Source organism: Rissa tridactyla, chromosome Z, assembly GCF_028500815.1.
Source record: "Rissa tridactyla isolate bRisTri1 chromosome Z, bRisTri1.patW.cur.20221130, whole genome shotgun sequence".
In the NCBI taxonomy this organism is placed as follows: Eukaryota; Metazoa; Chordata; class Aves; order Charadriiformes; family Laridae; genus Rissa; species Rissa tridactyla.
This window is the reverse complement of record NC_071497.1, coordinates 46,733,189-46,749,479: the sequence shown is the minus strand read 5'-3', so window position 1 is coordinate 46,749,479 and position 16,291 is coordinate 46,733,189. Positions and strand designations below refer to the sequence as shown.

Sequence of the window (16,291 nt, the reverse complement as noted above, 5' to 3'; positions counted from 1 at the left end):
CAAAGTGATATTTGCAGGTTCCATTTTCTTTAAGTTTAAATAAATCTCACTGATGTGGCGTCTTCCATAGGTCTGATGTTTTGCCATAAAAATTTGGAATGAGGTATGGTTTGGGGTGTAACAAATATGAGTTTTAATTACAGAATCATCACAAGTTGTCCCCAAATGCATCTACACAAGCTCTAGGACAAAATTACTAATGAATACACATCAGTAGAAATAGAGCTCCTTCAAGTCAACTTCTGTCAGCGTTGTCCAGTTTGTGACAAAGTTAGTTGTAGGACTTCAATATTCCATCATCTTTTGCCAAGCTTTAGCTTTGGTAGCTATAAGGTTATAGAGTACTAGGGGTTTTTATTTGCTTTAAGCATCAAATAAAACTACAGAACTACTTCGTATTAGCATCAGTCAGCAAAGGAGAACTGTGGCGTTGTCTGTATAAAGAGTTCATGTTTACCCCAAATAAAACATTTCAAGTACTCCTTACTCTCCATAAATTAACTATAGAGAAGAACTATCAGTAAGTCCATGATATTTTACTGTAAACATATTCCAAAATAATTCTAAAATAAGGTTTTTAGCAGATCTGCACTTTGATTGTATGTTTAGACTTGTTTCCTCTCCAGTTGTGATTTAGTCAATGAAGTAACCTAAAATGTTGTCAGTTATGCAATTCCCGTGTACATCCTTACTCTACAAAATCAGATTGCAACTGTAGTGTCTGCGTTCCAGTTTTGCATAGTTTCCATTCATCAGTACAACAGGACATGTTCTCTAAGACAGCAGACCTCACACCAACATTCATTGATGGTGTGGCTCTCCATATTTTGTGTCAAAACAGTAGACTTTGCCCTATAGCCAGGAGATCTGCCACGGGGCTGACCAACATTTTGCTGATCTAGATGTATACTCTTCAGCTAGGATTCGGTGGCAATTTTTTCTCCTGGCCAAGTACTGGTACATGTGACAATATCAGTGTGTATTATTCATGAGGATTAGCTTTCCCCATCATAGCTAGCAGCTTTCTTCTAGGATTTAAGAAAGCTACTAAGCATTAAACTACTTTCCCCAAGACAATTCTGAGTGGTTTTGTAGCCACCTCTGCTTCCTACATCAGTGCAGGGAGGTCCTTCCTTCTTCATGGCACTAAGTAATACATCCATCTGAAGTTTCATTTACGTTTTTATGGTACATTGGAGAAACTTCAGTCCTCCCATGAAAAAAGCTGGCAGGCAAATAAAAACACCAAAACCTTCATGCTGCAATAACGCATTGAGATGTAGATGTCTTAGATTTTTCTCGCTGGAGCTCTGCTTCTGAGTATTACAAAATTTTATGATGTAGGACTCACCGCTTTGCCGTTTGTGTCTGATAAACAGAAAGCCAGGAGCAGTCCTTGAAACAAAGCCTAAATGAATTATTTGTTTACAAATGTTAGTCTGCTTTCAGTCTTTAAATATGTAACTGACTATGACATTCTGCTTCAAGTTATTTAATAGAATTACAGTTTGGCATTTTCTTTGTCAGGCTTTTTCCTCCTCTTTGAAAGTGTCCTGGCACGAGGAGAGAGTACACAAATTTCCTTGTAACCAGTCAGAAATCTCTTGTTCAGGGTAATACAGGGAGATAATCCTGTGTGCATAGTAATAATACGGTATCTGTACAGCTTCTTGACTCCTACTAATGCTAAGGAGCAGTATGCACTCATACCAGTGAGAAGACAGATGCTGTTATTTGCCTCATTAAAAAGAGAGCACTTTTGCATACCTTGAAGCACATGCCGTCTTTTTACATTTTTTATTTCCAGAATTACCCTCTGTTTCTGTCAGCCATGAATGAAATCATTCTCCAAGGAGAGGGAAATGGCGTTTTATATGAGAAGGGAGCTCAGCACCATCTCTCCTTGAGGGTGCTCAGCGCTCGTGGTAGGAAGCAAGGAGCTGCTGCCAACGTGGTTAACCACAAAGAGGGGACTTGCTGAGCTGGAGCCGGCTTCTGAGGCTGCATGATGTGACGAGGGTTTATGGAGACCTGGCTTGGTACAGGTTAGAACTGGCATAACTAATTGGTAGATGATGCAGAGCACCATTTAGGGATTTGTGATTAAAGCAAAGAAAAAAGAGAGACTGAGCAGCAGTCATAAACGTAGAGCTTCTTAGGAATCTTTTTCCAGACTGCTAGCTGATTATTTTTTACCAAGTTATTCCTCAGTCCTTGAAGAGTTAGAGGGAACTCAAGGTGTTAATCAGGCAGAATGAAGAGGAGCTGGTAAAAGTAGTGAACTAAGTAGTATTCAGGAGGGGAAAATGGCTGTGTTTTTCAGCACAAAAGGAACTTTAGCTAAAAAAGGGAAGTAAAAAGGAAAAAATGGACAAATGTGACATATGTTATTCAGCAAATGTAGGCTTTCTTGTTTGTCAGAAGACAGCTGGTTTCTGTTATATGAAGCTGTTTCTTAGTCAAGTGGTTCTGTCATAAGCAATGTCAAGCATTCATTTAGTAAGAGAACAGAATTGAAGATTTATTGCCTCTATTATAATTGTCAAAGATTTTCCACTCCTCTTCAAGTAGGTTTATATTCGGTGCAGAGATATTTTAGTACCTAAAAGGTCTGTTTTCCACCAGAAAATATGTTTGATTTTGAGTCCAAATACACTTCTTTGAAAGGGTTTATTTGCTTTATCTTAAGAAATATAATACCTACATATTATATCAGAGATTATTTTTATAGACAAAGTGATAACAGATTTCCCCTGCCACCACCACCCCAGGTAAAGTTTTCCTAATAAGTACTGATGAATTAAGTTAAAGATGACAGATCTGAATGTCTTGAGCAGTATGACTGTTGTCTCAGTTGACATTGCTTTTACAGTTGCAAAGAGCTGAAGCAAGTTAAGCCTTTCCAGGTGCTTCTGGAATGTTTTAAACAGGAGTTGCGAGATAAAACAGAAAGTCTCTTTGTGGTGTATCTTTCAGGAGGTCTCGTGGTTTCCAGTCACAAACCCAAACCAAATTCTGTGGTGCATAAAGGGATACTTCACCTCTTTGTCTTTAGAGCAATGCTATATAAGGAGGATTGCTGAATTATTCTGAAATGTTTGAGCCTAGGAGAATACATGAAATCTAATTCTTGTTTATGTATTCGGTACTTTCATTCCGTAAGATGTGTGTGTGTGTAATATGGACTTCTGACTTTTCTTTCCTCTTCTTTCTGCTTTTCTGTGTATTTTTCAATTGTTTGTTTGCCTTACCTCTGTGTTGCTGTTTTTTGGTGCAGACCACTTGAAATTTTGGAAGTCTTTGGTTGTGAGCTTTTTTCCTCTTACACAGCCAAAACTTTCTGAAATTAGTAAGCTTTGAACTGAAATGTCCCATGACTTGACATTCTATCAAACAACCTTTTCAAAGACAGATTAGAATATAAAAGTAAGATCATCTACTGTTTTTTCAGTGGAAAGGATTTGTAGGTATTGGTTTCACTGTTGTAAGGAATACCTAATTACACCTTTTACCAGTCTGGTTTTCTATGTAGACAAACTTTTGTGTGTTGTTTAAATGTTCTGTCTGTCTACCCACCACCTTTACCTTCTGAAGCATAAACAAATTTGGCTGAATCTGACTCAAAGAGGATTAAATTAATGCAAGCGTCATGAAAATAAGCAGCTCGGTGAAGGAAAAAAGACTTGAATGCTCTAATGCTAGGAACAGATGCACTGAGACACTGGGGGAATCCCCATGGGAAAGAAAGAAAATTTGACTATGATTGAAGCAACGTGTAATTGTAGCTTAAAGAAAAACAAAGCTTTCCCAGTTCTTTTGTGATGGAATTACCTTTGCTTATTTTTTCTTTTTTAATTAAGAACCAAGGTAAAATAGATAGCTTTAACAAAAGGAAGGCAACAGCACAGTTGAGCACACTCATTGTGGCTGACCATTACCGAATGGGAGATATTAACTGTAAAAATGGGGGGTTTTGCTTGGTTTTTCTTTCAGTCTAAAAATTTAGGATGAGATCTCAGTGCAATGTTGAAATTGTACAAAACCTCTGTTCTACTGAAGTGTTCTTTCTGATACACTGTCTATATAGGGATTTCTCCTGTGCCCTCCCTCCCCAATTTGTCTTTTCCCTACCAGAATTCTGCATTAAAACTGGCGATCAATGCAGCTATGATGATGCTGGTGCAGAAATTCGAACTTTTAGTTACCAACTGCTGACAGCATGTGTGTTGCTGTTAAGAGATGAATTATGAGATTATTTTTTTTCACTCTTTTATGCAGAATTTCCATGTCAGTTCCATGTCAGTTTCAGATCAGTTATTTAATTTGAAGAAAGGCTGTCATTTGTAAATCTTATAAATGTGCTGGTAGAAGGTATATTTTGTTGTATCTGAAGAGCTTTTTAAACTTTAAGGTGTACTGTCATTCTTTTTTTTTTTTTCTTCCTATTATAGGATTACAGTCATAATAGTTAATAACATATCTAAATACTAATGCATAATGTCTAAAAGTGTTCTAGGGGTACTTAAATAAACAATTTAATGTTTATTTGTTTATCCATTATGCTGTTTTGGAACAACAATCCTGTGTCAAGCTTAAGAGACCAAGAAACATAGCAGAAAAGCAGGTTGAAGAATACAGGTTTAAAGAGCATAACACTGCTACCTGCAGTCCTGAAGAAGCATTAAAAAAAGCATTGTTGGACAAAAGACTAATATATATTTAATTTAATCTTACAGTTTGACATTTTCTTAGTGATATATTTGGCATTATAAGAAAACAATGCCATCTAAGTCAACAGCATTCCCCCCTCTCCGGTGGTGTCAGAAATTAATATTTGGGTTTATTGTAGCTTGTTTATGAAGTGTTTGTGGAAATAGAAGAGAGAATCTTTCTTGGCATGTAAATGCTTGTCCTCAACACACATCAAAATATAAAATTTCAGTCTCTGGCTTCAAATGTGAAGTATAAAACTAATCTGGATGATGCACCAGTTTCATTAATTTACTAAGGAATATTTAAATTTCTATGGTTTAAGCCTCATACATATACCTAGTTATGACAATCTCTAGCTTGTGGAGTTCATAGATTAATCTAAAATTTGCTTTTTTCCTACTAGCTTTTCACTGAAGTTGAGGTTGTAATATGAGTTACTTTCATAGCCAGAGGAATACTGTGTAATCCTGGAATTCAGTGTAAATGGCTAAGGATTATCAGTTCTTAGTATCAAGTACCAAGTGGTTAGTATTAGTACCAAGGGATTAGTGAGGCATCTAGATTTCCTGAAAAAACAAGTACAGTTCTTTCTTCATTTAAAGTTTTCTGAGCCATTTACACTTGATCTTTTAGTCATTGAGATATTAGAGAATGCTTAATAATTTATGAGTCTGGAAAAAATTAATGTTGCTTCATTACAAATCTTACTTAAAGTAGTCTGTGTGGTTATAATGCTGCTCTACTCATGTATTAGTTAAGTGTGTGGAACTACGCTTAATATATTAACTATTTCCTTCATGTAGGTGTTTAGATACAGTATTAAATACCATATAGCAAGTAAGAATTCAGAACAGACATTAACTCCAGCAAAGCAAGGAGAGCCGACTGATTCTCAGATGTAGACTATTTGCTTGTCCATTGATACTCTGAGGCTTGTGTATAAAATAAAAGCTAGAAATTCTAAATAGAAATTATTAATAACTGTGGCGGAACATATTTTGCCATCATATATTTGCCCTTATTGGAGATTCTGAATGATTTTCAATAATTCAGCTGTGAAAGGTGGCAAGAAAGCAGTAACAAAGATTCTTTTTTTAGAAGATCTAGCAGGAGTATTTCCTTAATGAAAGTTTGTGAGATAAGCAAGCATTTTGTAAAGCAGAGGTTCTGTCCCTGGAATGGATCAGCACTGTCCCAAAAGGCAAAGCTTAGTGTCCCTGGCAATGGAAGAAGGACCTAACAAAGACTAAAGGACTAATCCTGTGAATGGAATTCCCTCAGCCTACTTTGAGAAGGTGACGCAGTGTGGTGGTTCGTAATTAGCCTTGAGTGACCCTTTAGTTTCACTTGTTCCTGCTCCAAGCCTAAAGATATATATTGATATGTAAAAGGTACATTTTTTTTTTTTTTTTTTCAGAAAAGTAGTCTGTGTGATTTCAGAGATGACTATATTTCCTGTTATAAAAGTTCATCTTCTCAAAACATCTCTAGAAAGAGTACCACCACTATGTAACTCAACGGGATATTAAGCAAACATCACAATTTATAGAAGAGAGGGCAGTAAATAAATATAGTACCCTGTTTGCATCATACCTGTTTATTTTTTGCTCAAAGGTACTGTCTAGAAGTTTCTGATAAAAGTTCTGGTGACTAACAAAGAGATATCACCCCCTGCTTTTCAGTCTTTCTTCAGTTCTGGTGCTATGTAGGAAGGAAGCATCACGGCAGAGTGAGAAGACTTTGGTCTGTTGCAGGGTTTATTTCACTTGGATGACTGAGAGGCCCTTCTTTTGGTAAAATGTTCACAAGGTGGCTCCACCCATTCAGAAACCTTCTGAAAAACTGATGTTCTGTTTGCAGTAGGCCAATGTAGGTCTAAGGTTCTGTGGGTACTTGTGACGTCACCTGACATAATTGTTATTAGCAATTGTGAGGGAACAGAGTTTGATAGCCCTATGGAAGAAATATTAGCTCAAGAACGTGTCCTTCACCAGCAAATATATATATATGACTTTTTTATGGATTTCTTTTTAATCTCACTGTTGTAAGTATACAAACAGCACTATGAATCTGAAAGCCTAGCCTTCCCATAATTTGCACCATATTGCAGTTTCATGAAATACACAATGTTGCTTCATACTTTGGTCCTCTGTACTATCTTCCCTTGAGACATACTACTGTGTCATAAGACAGTTTGCAGAATTACCCTAAGCTTCATCAACATCACTTTAAAGAATGAGTTACCATTTTCATGTTTCCTAATTTGATGGGATCCTTTGCCTCCTTATGCTGGATGAACTGAATAACATAATTTGGCATTGCAGTTGTTTGGTTTTGTTTGTTTTTCTTACATTTTAAAAGCAGACCATTATGTTGCTGTGGGCTTTCTTGTGAAGATCTCTGCATATGTACTGAAGTAGGAATGCCTCTCTCTGTGCTTACTAAATTAATTGGATCTAATCCCATTCAGCTGTTGATGCTCTGTTTGCAGCACTTTTTGTTGTAATTTGTCTTAGTAGAGCCTTAAAAACATTGTGTTTTGCCTTCACAGAAAAAAAAAAGTTGTATAAATTATTTAGCCAATGTTTCTGGAAACAACTTTGTTGTTGATAAATAGAAAGAAAACCTATACTTCTTTTTAACTTTAAATTTCAAATTATTGTTCATTTGAATACACAGATGTGCATGTGAAAGTCCAATGGTAGTAGTAATCATTTAATACATAAGCAAATGTTTTCTTGACTGAATTTGTCCCTCTGCATGCAGCTTTTCATATTCCATGCTGATCCTTGCAAGCTTAGTTTCATTATCTTCACTCTTCCTGGTGGGGAGTGTCCAGAGCAGCTTGTTAGAACAGACTGCAAGCGTAGATCCCTCCAAGGGCTGATGCAGGTTGATGTGCACCTCCCAGTGGATTTGGCTGTTATTATTCAGTGTTTTGTAATCTAGACTGAGTTCCTGAACTCTCATTGCTTACACCGTATCTTTTCAACTACATATGCATGTCAGATACAAAAAATGACAGGTCTCATGATTTTAATTGGCACCCGCAAAGGTGTATCGGTTTGACCGTGTGAAATTGATGTGCCTAGTGTGATGTTTACTGGTTCGCAGGTCATGGTGTGCCACTAGTGTGAGTGTAGTAGCACAGACTCACTGTCAGACTCCTTCGCTTGAAGCAGCATTCAGAAGATGAGTCATATCTATTGTTTTCTCAGGTCTGTAGTTTTGATGTTTGTCAGCACTGTTAGTGAAATATTATAAGAGACTTCTACTTTCTTTGACCTACTTTTTTTTTCAGGCCCCCATGGAATTTATATAAATGAAATGCAAAGTTGGGTTTTTGAGGTGATACAATATTAGACTAATTAATGCATTTAGTTCAACAGGTCATAAACACCTGTTGTCCCTGTTTACATTTATGTTTATGCAGGACAGATTTTCCTGCAACAGCTGGTTTTGAGTTGTGCCTTAGAACAATAGTTTTACTGCTCATTTGTCCTACAAGATGATTTTCTGACTAACTTCTTACACAGAGATCTAAAAGATCAAAACTCATGATGCAATGAGCTGATAATTTTTTCAAAAGCTTATATAAGAGTTTTCGCACACATTGGATATTGCAAATGCACTGGTATTTAGGGGATGAATATTCGGTGGGATATGTTGCAGAACATCCAAAGATAGACATCAAAGCCTATTTTTATTATAACTCTTTAACAACGGGGGAGACGCAGTGTCTCATTATAATTCATGGCTGTTGTATTTTGGCGCTATCTGAAAGAAGCTGATAATTATATTCCTACAAGAGCTGTTCTTCACACTGCAGGATAAAAAAAACCCAACAACAAACAAACAAAACAAAATACAGTTCAAACTTCTGCTTCGGTCAGTTGTTACTACCTGGCGCTGTTTCTGCCATTCTCCAAAGGCTCTGCAGACTTGGAAAGGAGACTGAAGAGTTCTGCCTGTGTCCTGCAGGCTGCCTTGCAAGTAGACACATTATGATGAGGCATATTTGTTTTTCCATGAAGAAAAGAAGTCTTATTTCTAAAACTGTCACTTCAGTTTAGTATAAATAAAATATGAAGGACAGAAATTGTAACTAAAATTTGGTAAGGTTTGAAGGACACTAGTCTTCTGATTATTTTTTAAATTATTATTATTACTATTTTATTTATTATTTTAGATTATCGTGCCTGGTTATGCTAATTCCTTGACAAAGTGTGATTATTTTTTTCTTTTATCCCTTAGAAACTTAATAGGATCTTATACATATCGTCCTTAGATTAAAATGTGTAAAAGTTACGTTGTTCTACAAATCTGCAGAAAATCAGTGTAATTTAATTGTTCCTACTGAAGATGTTGTGCCTGACACCCCATTTTTTATATTTGCAAGTAGCAATCCCTAACTATCTTTAACTTTTTGTGCTAATTTGAGGGAGGATTTTTTTGTATCTCATGTCCAAGAGAACATTTTAGAAAGACTTCGGAAAATTAAGGCTTTATACTATTTTCTACTCAAGAGGAAGAGAACTTGGGCCTGATTTTTTGATTAAATGTGTTCAAGTGTGCTGATCTGGAAGGCCAAAGCATGGCTTTTCTCCTCACTTCAGCATAAGGACAAAATATTTAGTCCTTGTTAAAGTACGATCCACATTAACACTAAGGATGAGACTTTAAAAAAACACCACCTTGCTTTTCCCCTTTTTCATAGGAGAATTGGAAATCCTGTTCTCATTCATATTTTCATGTAGTTCATAGCCACTTAGCCAGTTGTGATGCATGTTCTTCTTCATGCTGTCATTGCAAGGCAAGTACAACAAAAAAAATGATTGTCGCATTCTGCCATGAAAATGATTTCTAACTAAGCAGCTGTAACTGAGAAGGTCTTATTACGTTATTACACATTAGCACTATACTGCAGTTGCAGCAGAATTCAGCTGTGGGCAAAAGCAGTAGCTTTCATACCGACAACAGCATGGACTCCAGATGCAAATTAACATGGGAGTGACTTGGAATTTTCACTTTCCCCTTTATACACATTACAAATTAGCTTCCCAAAGGGGACAGTTCATGTTCTTTTAAACAGAGAAAAACCTCAAGTCATTGAACTTAAGGTATATTAAAGAAAGCTCTGTCTTGCAACAGTTTTCCTACACTTTTCCTTTTAATAAACAACTCTTCATGCAGGACATGAGTCTTCCTTACTTCCAGAGTTTACCTCTAATTATTCAGCGCGAAAGTCACAGCAGCAACAGAGATTGCTATTGGCAGTCATACCTGTGAATGAAATAACACAGTGCGCCTACTCTGTAAGTGCCTCTTCCTGGCAGAGCTAATTACAGTACGCTCTTATTTTTCTCCCACTTCACCTTCTGAACTGTTGGCTGCAAGTGATCATGTATCTGTATGAGAAGGTCCAGTGCTACTGTGCCTAATCACTGCATCTTTTTCCCCTATTTTGAATTAAGAAATTCTGCCAAAATTCACACCATGTGTAATGTGGAAGTAACTTCTTTTGAAATTAATGAAAGTATCCCACATTTAGCATGACATAGTTTTATCTTTAAATAAATATTAGAGTTCAGGAACAGTATTACTTCCTGATAAAATATTAATTAATGCAAAGATAGAAACTGTCATTTGTTTATGTTAGTCAAACATAAGCTGTCAATTATCTAACCATTGTCAACACATCTATATTTGCCCATTTACATTCCATCTTTTCAAGTATTTTAAGCTTTTACGTTTAAGAAAGAAATGTATTTTAAAATTTTCAGCTATGACTTAGCTCTCCGTATCTTATATTTGTGGTTGACTGTAGTCTCCCTTCTCTTTGCAGTAAAGGGTTGCCTTCGAGTTCAACATTCACTTTAGAAGACAGTGCCATCTATTTGACTTCAGAACAGAGCACGCTGGAAATGGAAAATGATAATGCTTCAGTTCTGGATGTCTACTTAGTAAGTTGTCAAACTGGTTCTGATGGGCTTTTTCCCCTGCAGTTCTTTTGACTGTAAGGAGTCAGTCTCAGTAAATGACTAAAATACACGCCTAGCTTCAAGATCCAGAGGTTCATTGAGGTATTGCTTATATGAGATATTTGCTTAAGTACTTTGCCAAACCAAATCCTTAAAGAATCACAGTTAACAGTCACAGTTAACTAAATCAATTCTACATGTAATTGGCTACTGGTACTTGCTACTGTCTTGTTTCAGTGAAGGCAGGATAGACAATAACTCCATGAAGTGTGCTGGAATATTAAATCAGTAGCTATTAAGTGGGTACTCTATACACTCAAGCAATGCTGGTGTAAAAGAAGAAAACAAAAATCAGTGGTACAGCCTACAGAGACGTAACATGGGGACCAAACAAAAACACACGACAAACATGTTTCATTTCAACATAAGATTAGGCACAAACATGTTTCACCTCAACACAAGAAAAAAATTTTCAGGACAATCAGTCACTGGAAGAACCTCCCGAGGGATGCGGTAGAGTCCCTGTCACTGAATGTTTTCAAGATGTGATGGGACATGGTGCTTGATAGTCTTATCTAGGCTCCCTTTACCATGAAAGGTTGGACCAGATGATCTCTTGAGGTCCCTTCCAACCTGGACTGTTCTGTGGTTCTCTTGGCCCCGCTTAACAAAGAAACCATTTCTTGTTTATAACTTGTGATTTTGGTTTATAATATAACAACGTTGTTTATCACTAGCACTGCTCAGCACTGGGAAGTCCATTTTTTAAAGTTTGAAGTCTATAGGGTGGATGGTGGAATGCTCTGAAAATCTAGTGACAGGCAGAGTTAATACCTGCTGTAAAGCTGTCCTTACGAGTTTCAGGTGTGACGGTGATATCTTCAGTTAGTTTTCGGCTTGTAAATCATTCATTACTATTACATGTGTGAGACTGCAGTAAGTATATGTGCATTCTACTAATCAGTATCAACAGAAAAATAAAAAAAAAAACAGCTCTGGACGTTATACAGACACACACTGTTTATTCTACTAAGCAAAGGTCTAGAAGAATAAATGGGCCTTAAGTGGAGAGAATCATAGATGCTTTTTTTGACCTAGCAGCGCCCTTTCTCTGCACCCTGAAAAATCCAAACTTACATACCTGAAGTGTCTAGGTATGCAACAGCTGACAGCTTTAAGGAAATTGGATACTGTGGCTAAGCACATGCTACTTCTTAATTGGCAAACTCACCTTGAGAAATTTGTTACCCCTGCCTTCTTGGTCCTGTCCCACACACTGTATTGATGCCTCCTTAACTATTTTGAGATTGCTGTGGGAGAAAGCCGTAACTTAATTACACGTACCCCTGTATGTACGCTGAGGTGTTTGTGGAAGAAAGAGGAATAAGAGACTATTTTGCGCACTTTCCTAATGCACCCTGAAACAACAGTTAGCCTCTGGTTGGGAAAGTCTGTTACTAAAGGGTCAGTGATGTGTGGTATCAGTTTGATTGACCGCTGCTGAGCAGAAGGCAGTTTTATTTTATTGGAAGGATGATTAAACACAGGCTAGAAGGGAAAGATGCATGTTTTTGAGAACACTAGGAACAGGTTAGTAATTTCTAATATATGTCTCAAAAATAAAGCAGATCAATGATGTTTGCATTAGCTGATTTAAGCCTCAGTTGAAAAGGTTACAAGATAAATTTTGACCTTTTAAAAGCATGAGGAGAAAATGTAGCTTTAAATGGCATACACAGATTTTCCTTTAATCCCTTAGTTAATAATCCTTGTCTGTGTTCCTACTGCAAGGCAAGCTGCTCTGGTCTTACCCACTTACTTGCTTAATTTCAGTCACTACAGTAATCCTTTGATTTCTTTGCCTCCTGCTTTGAAATACTAAACTGCTTGGGCAACTTTTAGTCCTCTAGAAAATAAAGAGATAGGAATTTTTGATCCCATGAATGAAAAAAAAAAAAAAAAAGACGACATTGTAGTAAAATGACATTGTGTTAACTGAAACAGCTTAAAAATGGCATTTGGCTGAACGGTGTTGTGTCCAAATTCAGTCAGTCAAGTGAGGTGTGGTAGAGATTGTTAATAAATAAATAAATAAATAATTCCTCTTACAGGTAAGAGCATTGGTATTGGGGTGTTACATTAAGGAAGCACCACGCAGACTCATACTGTGCAGCTGATGTCAAAATTGAGAACTTACCTGGTAACTGTTCTGGAACACAGGTACAGAGTTTGCAACTGAAGGGCTGGTCTAAGCCCAGAGTTCCTCATTTCTGAACAAAGACCAGGTCCAGCAAACCAGCATTTTGTGCACCAGCCACTCTAAGCAGCACTGTTAAGAACATACTCAAATCCAAGTTTACTTTAAAATTCCATTGGTTTATTTTCTCTTAAATCTTTTAACCCAGATAATAAATTTCCAAATACTCTAGTACCATACAGTGGGAAACAAATACTGAATATCCTATAAAAATAGTTTTAATTTTTAATTAAAGATTGCAGGAAGATAGAGGCAGATCTATAACATAATTGGAAATTTGAAATGTTTCTCTACAGAGAATTAAAACATTAAAGCTTTCTTGATTTTATGAATATGTAATACAATGATAGATCAGGTACTTAGAAGCAAGAGATGCTGGCTGAAATAAACAGGTGTCCTGTACATAAGCCAGTAACAGAGGAGGTAACACTCTTCTATTTAGCAATATGATATAAAAAATCCACACCCCCCCCAAAAAAAAAAAAACCAAACCAGAGTAAAACCAGTGTTTCCTTCTTCTCTGGAAGTAAGCTTAGTCTCTTCTTAAAATTACCCTGAATCCCTATTTATTGGTGTCAGTTCAGGCACCATCAGATGATGTATAAGCAGAAAAGCACTTAAAATCAGCAAATGCTGTTGAACCCCGAAGTCTATTGTGTTCTGCGGAATTTGATTAGTAGGAAATATAAGCCAAATCCTGCAAAAGTTTCCTGAGAGAGATCAGCAAGTGCAGCTGATCCTGAAGACCTTAGTCCAGTGTTGCCAAGGTCTGGTACCTAAAATGGAGGACCTTAAAAGTGATAATTTCACTTAGAAAGTAAGGAATAACTTAAAGTCACCTTGTTCCTTCTGTTCTGCAGTGAAGTCCCAAATTCTTTGATTGAGCTTTCTGTCCCTGAAAGAGCAACACCTGCAACTATGAGCTACTACACTGTGCTTTCTTAGCTTACCCCTGAAATGACTTACAAAGGTAGCTGATGTATTTTTTTGACAAACTACGATATCAATAAAATAGTAAGGCTTAAGAATTACTTAATTACAATTGCCTTCTGTTGTTGAAGGAAAGGCTCACAAAACTTGTCTATAATTTAGAAGTTACTACCGCTGAAGATATGGTTGCAAATGATTGAACAGGGCTTCAGTGAAATAAAAGAATGGAATAACTGCACTGATAAGCAAGCCCAGCTTATGTAGACTCTGGTTAGCGTAGCTATGATTTGTGTCAGATGAATTGCATTGATAATATTATTACATTTAGAATTACTTATGTTGTGGTTTATGTCCAAACGCCAATTTTATTATAGGATTTTGAAGTCTTAAAACATCGCTGGAGATTAATTTTATATTCCAAAGCTGCTGTAGATGCATAGATAAGCAGATTTGCAAATATTGGTCTATAAAATGCCTGTTTAGAAAATGCCTGGCTCTTCTTGCTCTTCAGTGCTCTTCCTCTTCTGTTCTCATTCTAATAGTTCTGTATTAAAGCCTGTCTCTTTGAGCATTTCCTAGTTCATATTCAGACTCTTCTGACTGCCAGATTACTGTCTAACTCCTCATCTTGCAGTTCCTCTCTCTTACAGATATTTTCACCCCTTCAGCTCTTTTCAGTTTAACACCCTAAACTCTCTCTTCTATTCCAAACTTTTCTTTCAGAGAAGAAAATTCCCTCCTGGCTCTGATCGAATGAAGCATCCTAGTCAGATACACCTTTGGCTATGGGATTGTGTTCGGTTTTCATTCAGAAATACTTTGCTTCTCAGTCTTTCATAACATTTGATTAAATTCTAATCATGTTGTAGTTTTCTTCAGCATGCTGTTGTAGAGTAATAACAAGTGCAGCTGGAATTAAAGCTGTGCCCAGGCAGGATACATGTAAAAACAAGCTAAAAAGTGTACAGTCACACTGTGCTGCATACCTCAAACTTTTTATGTTGTTCTCTTTCTGGAGGCTTCAGTTTCTCTGCCTCACCATTTCCTCTGAAGATACTGATGGATAAACATGGTTGATTGAACACTAATTCTGGGACTATGAGAAGGGAATTCAAGCGTCCTCGCTTACAGACATCCTTTCTTTTCCCTGAGAGCAGAATAATCCTTAAAATGTTCTGTGCACATATTGGAACCAATTAAGCACTCTTTCCTCAAAGTAGAATCCTGTTTAATTAAGGCTGAAGAGGGCAAACCTACTTGTTGTATGCAGTGATGTAACTGCTCCTTTCCTTTGTTACCTATCTTACCCCTGTATCCATCCATTCATAATCTTAAAAAGGAGAGGAAAAAGATGCCTATGTCTCTCATAGAACTGAAACCTGGGGGGAGGTGAAAACACAACCAAGCAAGCACTCAAATGTAGTTTGGCAGAGGTGTTCTTGCAGAAGCAATGTTATGTAGGAAGCAACGTAACAGCAAGATTTCAGTCACCCTTGCATGAAAATCAGACGTGGGAATTATGTGCTTGATTAGATTAAAAATGTACCATTTCAGATTACAAGTAATACATTACCTGAGTAAGCCAAGGGCTAAAATGCCAGCACGTACTGTCACTAAAATACACATTCTCATCCTGGGTCTTTTAATGTACCATATGAGGAAATCAATCAGCTCAAAACCAAATCCCTGAAAAGAGAACGGGAGCACAAAAATGCTCCAATACAAAAAGCCTCAAATAGGCTCAAGCATTGTAAATCCATTATATACCTGGTGTGAAACATCTCAGACAGTGATTACAGGAATGCATCCTGTAGTGTCATTTGTTCATTATTTATCATTTCAGACCCTATTGCTATGGCCAAGCTCAGTTTCTATCACAAAATAATGTTTCTTATATCTGCAATCAAAGTAACCCCAAAAGCTGTGCAGTGGTTACCTGGCACAAAGCTGAACATCTGAAAATCCCAGCTCCTTAAAATGGCATCAGTGCCATGAACAGCATTTCCGTGACTAACTCACACAGTTAGCAGCTGCTACGAGGTTCTGTCTGGTCATTTTGGTTTTCTCCAACTCCGTTATGCAATTTTTTTCCATCACTGATCCCTCTGAAATGCTTTGGAAGGATCAGAGGAAAGGGAATGAGAATAAGCTAGTTGTAATTGTGTTAGGTAATTAGTGGAATAGCATAAAGCTGGCATCATCAATATTGCTAGTCTCCTTAGAGAGTGAAAAGTAGTGATAAGGCCAGAGGGTCTGAAGTTGTGTTGAGCAACCATTCTATCTGTCAAAAATGGACCTGCAGTCATTCAGATCTGAGCTTTCATCCAGAAACTAGATGGCGCTAGTGGAAATTCTGACTGATTTCTGGCTTCATAAAACACTGTTTTGTTTATCAGTACTAGCATTTTTC

The 16,291-nt window shown here is 37.0% G+C and overlaps 1 protein-coding gene across 9 annotated transcripts in view; it reads left to right on the top strand.

Moving 5' to 3' along the window:
* Positions 1-16,291, top strand: part of PIP5K1B (phosphatidylinositol-4-phosphate 5-kinase type 1 beta) — a 114,492-nt gene that overhangs the window by 95,622 nt on the left and 2,579 nt on the right. For all 9 annotated transcript variants that reach the window (XM_054185725.1, XM_054185717.1, XM_054185726.1 and 6 more), the window contains one exon: positions 10,559-10,676. In XM_054185725.1, coding sequence (XP_054041700.1) covers positions 10,559-10,676 — 118 coding nt within the window. The remainder of the gene's footprint in view (positions 1-10,558; positions 10,677-16,291) is intronic.